This window comes from Alosa alosa, chromosome 1 (assembly GCF_017589495.1).
Source record: "Alosa alosa isolate M-15738 ecotype Scorff River chromosome 1, AALO_Geno_1.1, whole genome shotgun sequence".
NCBI classification, from domain to species: domain Eukaryota; kingdom Metazoa; phylum Chordata; class Actinopteri; order Clupeiformes; family Clupeidae; genus Alosa; species Alosa alosa.
In genome coordinates, this window is record NC_063189.1 from 44,391,416 (window position 1) to 44,402,786 (window position 11,371).

Sequence of the window (11,371 nt, forward strand, 5' to 3'; positions counted from 1 at the left end):
CTCCCTCCCTCCCTCCCTCCCTCCCTCCCTCCCTCCCTCCCTCCCTCCCTCCCTCCCTCCCTCCCTCCCTCCCTCCCTCCCTCCCTCCCTCCCTCCCTCCCTCCCTCCCTCCCTCCCTCCCTCCCTCCCTCCCTCCCTCCCTCCCTCCCTCCCTCCCTCCCTCCCTCCCTCCCTCCCTCCCTCCCTCCCTCCCTCCCTCCCTCCCTCCCTCCCTCCCTCCCTCCCTCCCTCCCTCCCTCCCTCCCTCCCTCCCTCCCTCCCTCCCTCCCTCCCTCCCTCCCTCCCTCCCTCCCTCCCTCCCTCCCTCCCTCCCTCCCTCCCTCCCTCCCTCCCTTTTTCTCTCGCCACTTTCTGCTCCATCCCTCCCTCCCTCCCTCCCTCTCACTTCCTCCCTCTCTTCTCCGGCCCTGGCTCTCCCCATCTCCCTCGCAATCCGTAAGCTTCCGCCTCTTAAAAAGAAAAATTGAAAAGGCCCCGGTCCCAGTGACAAAAAGAACGAATAGAAAGGAGAGAGAAGGGGAGGGGAGGATTGACCAAAAAAGAGAGAGAGAGAGAGAGAGAGAAAGGAAGAAAAGAGGGGAAGAGGAATGGAGAAGAGGAGGGGGTGAAAACGATTTAAGTATTGAAAATATAAAATGATAAGAAGGAGAATGCGGAGGCACCTGGAGATAACATTGTGGGTATGAGAGGAGGGCAGGAGGCGGGAGAAAGGCCTTAAAGAGATTGGTGCCATAAGCGGCAGGTTGAGGAGATGACACCGCCACTAATACGAGTGTTTAAATATTTGATGCCCTGGGATAAAGGAGGATCGCCTTTGAACGGAATTGAGTGTCTGGAGGAGAATCTATTACCGAAAAAAATCTGGTGCGATTTGACAGCGGTGCCGCAACCTTGTGTGTTATTCCTCAGCTGTTCCTGCAATCTGCTTTCCCCTCCTATCCTCTCCTCTCTTCTCCTCTCCACTTCACTTCAATGTTTTTCTGCCTTGCTTCAGTAGATGCTGATTATCACCTCCCTGGCACAGGAGGCTTCGGTGGGGAAGGAGAGGGGGTGAAAGAGAGACAGAGAAGGGTGAAAGAGAAGGGGTGGTGTTGAGTGGCTGGGCCAGGAGACAGCTGCTTTAAGAGGTTACTAATGTAAAAACTGAGAGACAGCACAGGGCACATGGAAATAACATAGAAATGTTTTTTTTGTCAAATTGTGGCAAGCATGTGTAAGTTCCTAAATGAAGCATGCACTACTGGGAGCTTTATTAAGATGAACACTGAGATCTGAACTGATAAAGAGTGAGTTTCCAGATTGTGCCCAAAATGTAGTGCCGAAAAAAAAAAAAAAAAAAACATTTATAACCCTGCTTTTTTCTGGGTATTGAGCAGTCTTCTGTGAATTTTGACAACAAACAAACGGCTGTGTCACCTTAGCAAGATCGAAGGCGTCTAGGGGAAGATTAATGTGGGGCCCCTGGTGTCCCTCTACCTCCATGAAATGAGGCCACAGTGTGGTAGATTGGGGGTCTTACCTTAAGCCAGGTGGTCATGCCTTTCTGGGGGCCAGCGAGTATTGGTGTCATTGACTTCAATTCTGGCCAAGTCTCCTAGAGGCAGGTGGATGACCTTTGTTACTGTGTTCACTATTAAGTGTTTTTGAGTCCATAAGTTAGTCTCATAACCATTTTCTTTTATTTTTAATTATTTTTTACCTTTTAGTTTTGTTGTGTATTGATCTAGCCAGCAGATCTTTTTTCTGGATACTGAGACATATGAAACATAAATGAAATTCGCAAACAAATGAGCCATTACATAATTCAAGTCTCACATTCATTTATTTTGAGTGATAGTAAGTGACAGAAGCCATGTAAAATCACCACAACACGTGCATATTCTCAAGGCTTCAACTGCACAGATTATAACATTACAGAAGAAAATTGTTGAAAAATGACTGGGTCAGGAAATCCTAACATTTCATGAATATACTTCTGTTCTATGATAGGAGAATCGATAAAATTTTAAATCAAATGTTTGCACCAGCAATGATATATGCATGAATGTGCCCAGCGAGACACAATATTAATGAAATAATTTTGATATATTAAACATTCAGGTAATCCCCAGCCAAATTCTGAACACAAGCAATGCAAAAGTAACATATGCAGTGCACATATACAGTATCTGAAGGACGCAATTAAAATAGAAGTCCAGCCCAAACAACACACTGGACATGGACACAAGGAGTGATCAACTAAGCCAGCATGAGAGACAAACTGAAGCAAGTGACAGGACAGGCAAGTGAGTAGGTTAGCAACTGGGCAAGATTATACACTCCCAAACACCCCCCATCTTCCTCTCTCACTGTATCTCTGTCTGTTCCCACCTCTCATTCTGTTTTCTCTCTCTCTATCTCACTCTCCTCTCTCTGTATCTCTAACCCTGTCTCTCTCTCTCTCTCTCTCTCTCTCTCTCTCTCTCTCTATCTTCCTCTCGTTTACTGTGTCTCTCCCATTCTCTGTGCTTACTCTCTCTATTTCATCATCCTCCCCTCTCTCTCTCTTTCCCTATCTCATCCTCCCCTCTCTCTCTCTTTCCTATCTCATCCTCCCCTCTCTCTCTATCTCATCCTCCCCTCTCTCTCTCTATCTCATCCTCCCCTCTCCTCTCTCTCTGTCTGTCTGTGTGCCAACTGAGTCTGGTAGCTCAGGGCTTGGGCAAGACAGCTGTGCTGTGGTCCCTCAGCCAGACAGATAGCGACATAGTGTTCCGTGTCGCCATGGTGTCCTGTCACACTTCCCCCTGGTCTGCCACGAGGCTGAGGCCAGGGTGCTGCCCCCCACACACACACAGGAACATGCATTCACACACACACACACACACACGCGTGCATACACACAGACACACACACGCCTGACATGTAAGTGGCCTCGTCTGCTGCAGCCGATCGATAGCTGCTGGCACTTCCTTCCCCGGCCCAGGAAAAAAACAATTAAAAGCCATCGATCCCCACGCCGGGCCCAGCCATGAATATGCAGGAGGCTCTCCTTGACCTTCAAAGCTCGGGGAAAGCCAGGTGACTTCATTCTTCATGTTACTGCCACCGTATCCTCCTGTCTCTTCAAACTACCCACCCATCCACCCCCCACTCCCATGCTCTAACACCATCCGCTACCACCCCATGCTCTAACACCACCCACCTATAGCCCTTCTCCACCACTGCCTCCTCTCGGCTCTGTCTGTCCCTCTCCATTTTTCACCCACACCCTCCAATGGGTTTGCATTTTTTATGGCCATATGTGGGCTCCCCCTTTTTTCCATAACACTGGCATTAAATCTTTCTGGTGGTTATGGTGGCGCGTGCCCGGTGGTTCCATTCTTTATGGCGTTTGTGTGTGTGTGTGTGTGTCACTCACTGTCATGTTGACACAGCGTGTGGTGGGTGTCTCGGTGTTGGTGTGTGTTCCCAGATGACTGCAGACGACATGCTAATTACGCTAAGCTGGGCACACATGCAAGAGGAGGATGTGTGTGAACTGCTAAAGGGCTGGCAAGGTGTTGGTCGTGCGCGCACATGAATGTGGGCTCAATATGCTGCACTTTGGTCAACAGCTAATCAATTATGCAACAACAACATGCTAACATCTGTCATTCAACAGCAGATCATAATTGGAGTGCACACCGGGTGGTGACAGTTAAAATTGAACTTGCTTAAAGTTGCCAATATCTTGAAGTCATCCATGGGGTGTATCAGCTGTGAGATCCTCTGTGTTAAAAATCAATGTTTTCATTTAGAATTAAGAAATATAAATATAGATATGGACAAATATCTTAATAGCATTTGCAAAAATCTAAATATGGACAAAATATCTCAAGATCATTAGTGATTCACTTCAAAATATGTTGTGTGTCACATCTTTATAGACAAACAGAAGTTAAAAAAATAACAGTAAGTGCATGAAGGAGACACAAGATAATTAAATTATGTATTTACAGTCATCACTACCAAAGACTCATGCACCAGTAAGCCTAATAACTGAATCATGGTTAAACATGCAGAAAAGAACAGAAGATCGCTGAGGTTGTGACAGCCTGCTCTAACGTGTGTGTGTGTGTGTGTGTGCATTTTTCTCTGTTTGTATGTCTCTCTCTCTGTCTGTGTGTGTGTGTGACACCCCTGCTCTGGCAGAGGCATCGGTCCTCCTCTCTCTCTCACCCTGAGCGGGAGCGACAGGGTGTCCGTCCAGGCAGCTGCCTCCCGCCACTGTGAAGCAAAGCAGAGCGCCACGGCTGCCACGCTGGAGAGGTGCAAGCTGCCATTTATCAGCTTCTCTTAGCATCTCTTCAGCTTGGCTGCTCCTGGCCCATCCATTGTGTCTGTCCCACCATGTCCCCCCTCACCACACACACGCACACATACAGGAACACACACAGGCATACACCACCCCCATTCTTCCATCAGCTGACAAGCGAAGTGGATGGGTCTTGTATATGTGTGTGTGTGTTTGTGTGTGTGTGTGTGTGGGGGGGGTTACAGCAGGACGGTTATAGAGAGCGACTCCAGTCACACTCTGCCTGATGTTCAATGAGGGCCCGCACCGCGCTGCACGCCAACTCTAATCTGTGTTTAGCGGAGCCTGACTGCAGCCTCTTGAAAAACAGTGACCTTTTTTTCTCCTCTCTGCGCTCTTGATTGACGTTACGGCTGTGATTAAATTTCTTTTGTATCAGGATTATTTGTTGCCCACATTTTGGCAAGCTGTCATGTGTTGTTGATGTTGTAGCTGCATACTTATATTTGTTAGTGTGTAACTGCAGGTGTGAAAGAGGAAAAGGTAATAATTTCACAAACAAATAAAATGAAATAAAATTAAGCCTTTCAACTAACCATACATCATTATCAGATCATTAACCTGGTCCTTAAGAATTACAGATTAGTCTAGTGTCAAAGTAAAAAATAATGTTTAAAGAAAGCTCTCAAAAATAAAATCCTTTTTGTTGCAATGGCTTGGGGGCCTTGACACAACCAGGTTGACTCTACCAGTTCACATGATTAAACCCATTAAAAATCTACAGAGGTCTAGCCAGGGCAAGGGCAGTCTCTTGACTCACAGAGAGGTTTCTAGTAGCCGTCAAAGGGCGTCTTCCCTAACGAGGGCACCCAACATGCGCCGGCCCTGTCGACACCAGGCATCACGTCACACACACACACACACACACACCACACACACACACACACACACACACACTCAACTCGTTTGAAGCCCAGACCAGTGGAGAGCCGCTGTAAACACCGGCGGCATAATCAATGCAGGCCAACGCTCATTGTGAGGCAATTTGGTCTGAAGTGCCATAGGTCAGGTCATTCGTATTCCGCACCACGCTGGGCCGAGCTGGAGTGCTGCACCATTCAATATCGTGGGAAATGTACACATATTGAACGCATTGCGCGACCACAGACTCCAAAAACGAACATTGATAGTGATTTGGGCTTGCTTTTTCCCCCTTTTCCTGTCGCCTCTGCTCCCAAGAGGAGGCCATCTCGAGTGGACACACATGCCCAAGTTCCCCCTCTGCCCTTTTAGCAAGGTGGCCATCTTCTGCTGATGTCGTTTTGGTGCCTGGCTGGAAAATTGGCTTGTCTGGCGGAATGAACCTGGTGTCATTTGATGTGCGTACATTTCTTTTTTTTCGTTGAGTCTCGTGTTGTTGTGAAGCAGGGCAAGCCCCTCATACTGGCCTCCAGATGATGATGGAGGTGCAAGATGAGGTGGTGAACGATCTCCAGGACAGATTTGAGGAGGTGCTGGTGGGTAGTGGTGGTGTTAAGCAGGGGGTTAAAGTTGCCGGGGGGACCCATATGGCAGACATACACCCTCCTATAGGCCCTGGAAACAGCAGCTGAGCCTGGATGGAGGACAGTCGCTGCCCACATAAGGTGTGACACCAACCAGCCCACTTCTCACCTCCCACGCATCACACCGCCAGGTGAAGCTCTAACACATTGCCATACAATTTCTCTCAAATAGTTTGGTTTTATTGTTTTCATTTCTTTTTCAACCATAACATGTCATTTTTATGATATATTTTTGAATAGTGGTTACCATTTTTTATAAACATTTTGGATGATAATGGTTACAGAAGAATGTTAACACTTTAGATTAACTACATGTAGTAGAAGTAGTTAGGTATTATTTAAAGGCACACTATGCAGGTTTTTTAGCTTAATATGCAAGTTTTTTTTTTAGCTTAATGCACCTTCATTCACCAGCTTCAGAGTCATTGGAATGGTTATATGACTTTTTTCGGGTTGAATGGTGGCCGTCTCGCTTCCCCCTAGCGCCTGTGAGCGGAAAAACCACCCTTGCAACTGTGGGCGGCGGGCCGGCTGACCTCCAGTGTCAGGAAGTATAACGGGTGTAACAAATTGCTTTACTGCATTCAAATACACACACACGCAAGGGACCGGCTAGAAAAAGGTAGCGATGGAGTTGCTCAGACATTAGTCATGACAGAGCAAGCGAAAAATAAGCAAAAACAGTAAGGAAATTGCCAATACTGCATAGTTTACCTTTAAAAATAGTAAACTCATATTTTATAAAGTACTGTTCCTACATTAAAGGTTATATCAGCGATTTCAGGCCCAAAAATAAATTATTACATTCATCTAATCTTTCCTAACGATCCGCTAGCTGTCTGCCCCATAAGCAGGCCGTCAAAAAACGCTTCTCTGTAGGCAGCCCAGGCTCTGAGATCTGTACACAAAAACAATTGCTACCAACAAGGGTTGGCAACCCACTCAAAGACAAAATAAAGTGTTTCAACGAATAACCGACGAGATGCGTGTTTAGGGGAGTTTTAATTGCATGGGAGGGAGGGGGAGGGAGTAGCGAGTTAGCTCTCTGTTTTGTTTGAACATCAACAGAAGTGATACAACCTTTAATACTGTCAGGGCTGGTGAGGCCAGGTGAGTTGCTGTGGAACCAAAAGCAGACTCGGGAAGCAGAGAGTATATTTAGTGGGTTTTAATGACAGAACACAGGAATCGGCAGCCAGGCAGTGTGACTTGACAAAACAGTTTAAACTCAAAAAAATCCAAAAAGCGGCAGAGAGGTACAGGCAGGTTTCAGTCAAAATCCAAAGTGGCAAGACAGGCAGAGTTCGGTACACAGGTTGACAGGCAAAAACACAGGCAGATGAATCAAGGGGGCTAGGCGAGACTCACGTGGTTAAACAGGCATAGGTTGGCAACAAAAGAATGCAAGGTCCAAGCAAAGGTTTCCAAAAGGGTTGAGTCCAATTCACAAGTCCAAAAAACAGGCTTAGGTCAAAAAATAGTAATCCAAAAGAGCATGAGCATAAGCGAGAATCCACTGTGAAAGACGTGACAATCTGGCAAAGAGTGTTTCTCCTGGCACTGCTTAAATGCTATGGCTGACGAGGAGAGTGGCAACAGGTGTGACAGTGCAAGCACTGATGATTGGGCAGCTCCCCTGTCAGTCTACTAGGAGCCAGGACAGAGGGAAAACCTGGAATGGAGTCCAGGGACAGCAGAGGCATGACAGATCACAGACTAAGCGGGGATTCTGGGCCGGACTGTGACAGTACCCCCCCCTCCGACGGACGCCACCAGGCGTCCCAGCCAGGGCCTCCGGATGGCGCTGGTGGAACTCCGGGATCAGAGTGCGGTCCATGATGAACCTGGCAGGGACCCCGCTGCGCTCCTCTGGGCCATAGCCCTCCCAGTCAACGAGGTACTGGAGTCCTCTACCTCGGCGACGCACCCTCAGGAGTCTGCTCACCGTAAAGACTTCACCTCCATCAACAATCCTGGGAGGAGGAGGGGGTTTGGAGGGTGGGGATAAGGGAATAGAGACAAGAGGTTTCACTTGGGAGACTTAGTGCACATAGTCAGAGGCAAGGCAAGTCTAATTGAACAGGGGTTGATTACCTTCGAGATGGAGAATGGTCCAACAAACCTGGGATTCAACTTGTGGCAGGGGGACTGGAGAGGTAGGTAGCGGGTGGACAGCATCACCCTCTGGCCCACTCTGTACATTGGAGCAGCAGAACGATGCCTGTCTGCCTGTTTCTTAAAGGCATCGACTGAGCGCAAGAGCTGGGTCCTGACCATGTCCTCTTGCACCAGTGCACAAAAGCCTGGGCTGAGGGAACTGCAACCTCCTCCTCCTGGGTGGGAAACAAGTGTGGTTGATAACCCAAACAGCAGTGAAAGGGGGAGAGACCAGTGGCTGAGGTGGGCAAGGAGTTGTGTTCGTATTCCACCCAGGGAAGAGTCTTGCTCCAAGAGGCAGGGTCCTGAGAGGTCATACATCTGAGTGCAACTTCCAGCTTCTGGTTTGCACACTCAGTCTGCCCATTTGTCTGGGGGTGGAAACCTGAGGACAAGCTGGGAGAGGCACCAATTCGTTTGCAAAACGCCTTCCAAAACCGGGCAGAGAACTGAGGCCCTCGATCAGAGACTATGTCAGAGGGAAGACCATGCAGGCGGAAAACATGAGAAACTAGCAACACGGCAGTCTATTTGGCAGAGGGCAACTTGGACAACGGAATAAAATGTGCAGCCTTGGAGAATCAAACAACCACTGTCAGAATACATGTATTTCCATCAGAATTGGGGAGCCCAGTCACAAAATCAATGGCTATATGTGACCAGGGGCGGTGAGGGATGGGGAGAGGCCTTAGGAGCCCTGCAGGAGGTCTGTTACCCGTCTTGTTCCTACTGCAGATGTTACAGGCTGCCTGTTACCACCGAGGGTTCACCCTGCGACCCACAAACGCAAATTCCGCGAATGCCAAAGTCAGACGCGAAAACCAAAAGCCAGCCTACCTAATTTACCAAGATAGCTCGTTAGTCTAGGGGGTTTAACAATAGTTGGCTAAATTGAGCCCTCAGTGCAACTTGCCCTGCGTGTATGTGGTAATTTGAGTTGGGAGTCTATATCAATGGTGTGGGTGACGATGTTGATGTGTAAAGACTAAAGACTGCAAGAGGAACCAGCTTACCGGCTTCCCAGGCGAGCATCCCGGCCAGCACAGGTCTTGCTCTTTCCCCCCAGACCCAGCTCTCTTCGCGTTGTTTTGGTTTTGGGAGTTCAAGTTTTGATGGGTAAAGTCCGGTGCCAGACGAAAACGTTGTATAAGAATAAACAAAAACACAATAGTCCGAAGGGACGTCGGAGAAACACCTAGTCAGCTTTGGCGAGTAGCGTGCACACTTCCAAACTCCTGCGCGAGACTGGCGTTTTCGCGCTCCTCCAGGTATCCACCTGTAATCAATTTTTAAAACATTGCGCCTGCCACACCCAGCAGTCAGCTGGTCCTCAGGCAGCCATTAATCAGTGTGTGTTATCCCTCAACCTGACCGTAACACTGCCACAAAGGTCCGGACGTCCCTCCTCATGGATGGCCACCAAAAGCTCTGTCCGACCAGTGCCAGAGTCCGAGCTGTCCCAGGATGGCAGGCAATTCTGGAACCATGCCCCCATTCCAGCACCTGTGACTGGACTGAGAGAGGCACAAACAAGTGGTTAGGGGGTTCTTGACTTGGTACTGGTTCCTGCTCCCGAGCCTTCTGGACAAGAGTCTCTATATTCATTCGGGCTGCTGCCACCAGGCACCGAGAAGGGAGGATGGTCTCCACCGAGGCTGGGTCCTGAGCTGAGGTGAATTGCCGAGAAAGAGCATCTGGCTTGGCATTTCTGGATCCTGGGCGATAGGAGAGAAAAATTGAACCGCGAGAAAAAAGTGTAGAGACCACCTGGCTTGTCGAGCATTGAGGCGCTTGGCTGTTCGGAGATACTCCAGGTTCTTGTGATCCGTCCATACCAGGAAAGGACGATCAGCTCCCTCCAGCCAATGCCTCCATTCCTCCAGGGCCAGTTTCACTGCCAGCAGCTCCCGATCTCCAATATCATAGTTTCTCTGCAGGAGAGAGGCGGCGAGAAAAGAAAGCACATGGGTGAAGCTTATTATCCTTGCAGGATCTCTGGGACAGAATGCCTCCTACTCCAGATTCCGAGGCATCAACCTCAACCACAAATTTATGGGCGGGATCGGGAATGATGAGAATAGGGGCTGACGTGAACCTCTGCTTGAGCTCAGCAAAAGCCTTCTCTGCTCCTTCATGCCATCGGAAAGGGGACTTAGTAGAAGTGAGAGCAGTAAGGGGGCAGCCACAAAACTGTAGTTCCTGATGAACCGCCTGTAGAAATTCGCGAAGGAGTGGGAGGAAGTTGAGGAAGGAGTGACCCAGTCAACCACTGCCTTCAGTTTTGAGGGGTTCATCTGGACCTGGGAGGGAGAGATAATGTAGCCCAAAAAAGAGACTGAATCCTTATTGAATTCGCACTTCTCTGCCTTAACAAACAGTTTGTTCTCCAGAAGCCGCTGGAGAACCTGCCTGACGTGGAGCCTGTGGTCAGCAAGAGTACGTGAAAAAATCAAAATATCATCAAGGTAAACAAAAACATTCAAGAAGTCTCTCAAGACATCGTTGATCAAAGCCTGAAAAACAGCTGGCGCATTGGTTAATCCAAAAGGGACCACGAGATATTCATAGTGGCCTGTTGGGGTGTTGAAGGCTGTCTCCCTCCCTAATCCTCACAAGGTGGTAGGCATTTCTCAAGTCAAGTTTAGTGAAAATCTGGGCCCCCTGTAGCAAATCAAAAGCTGTTGACATGAGGGGTAAAGGATAGCGATTCTTGACTGTAATGTCATTTAGTCTACGATAGTCAATGCAGGGGCGCAACGAGCCGTCCTTCTTACCCACAAAAAAGAAACCAGCACCAGCAGGAGACGACAGTAGGTGAAGCGACAAGTGAGGAAGTAGTCGATGGTCCAAACTGAAGAGGTGCGCGAGTCCTCTCCCTCTGATGCGGGCATCGATTTGGCCTGCCAGATCCATAAGACTTAGAAGATCTGAGGGAACCTCTCTTGATACCAGTTCATCTTTGACAGCATCAGACAAGCCGTTTAAAAAAGCATCCAACAAGGCATTTTCATTCCACCCGCATGATGCTGCCAACGTGCGGAACTCTATGGCATAATCATACACTGACCGTAAGCCTTGTCGGAGTCCCATGATCTCTCTCGCTGCTTCTCTGCCAGAAAAAGAGCGGTCAAAAACTCTCATCTCATCAGTAAAGTCCTTGTAGCTGGAGCAACATGGAGCATTAGCATCCCATAGGGCGGTCCCCCACTCTCGGGCCCTCCCAGTGAGGAGTGTGATGATGTAGGCTACACGGGAGCGTTCTGTGGGAAAAGCTAGAGACTGCAATTCCAAGGACAGAGAACATTGAGACAAGAAAGACCGACAGGTACCTGGATCTCCATCATATGGCTGGGCAGCAGGGAGCCTAGGCTCT

At 48.7% G+C, this 11,371-nt stretch overlaps 1 protein-coding gene across 1 annotated transcript in view; it reads right to left on the reverse strand.

Annotated features, from left to right (window-relative positions):
* LOC125302844 overlaps positions 1–10,911 on the reverse strand; it is a 35,253-nt gene extending 24,342 nt beyond the window's left edge. The window contains 7 exon segments of the mRNA XM_048256199.1: positions 7,615–7,814; positions 7,964–8,174; positions 9,224–9,274; positions 9,397–9,512; positions 9,766–9,929; positions 10,257–10,590; positions 10,592–10,911. Of these exon segments, the coding sequence (XP_048112156.1) occupies positions 7,615–7,814; positions 7,964–8,174; positions 9,224–9,274; positions 9,397–9,512; positions 9,766–9,929; positions 10,257–10,590; positions 10,592–10,911 (1,396 nt within the window).
* Positions 10,912–11,371: the final 460 nt, after the last annotated feature.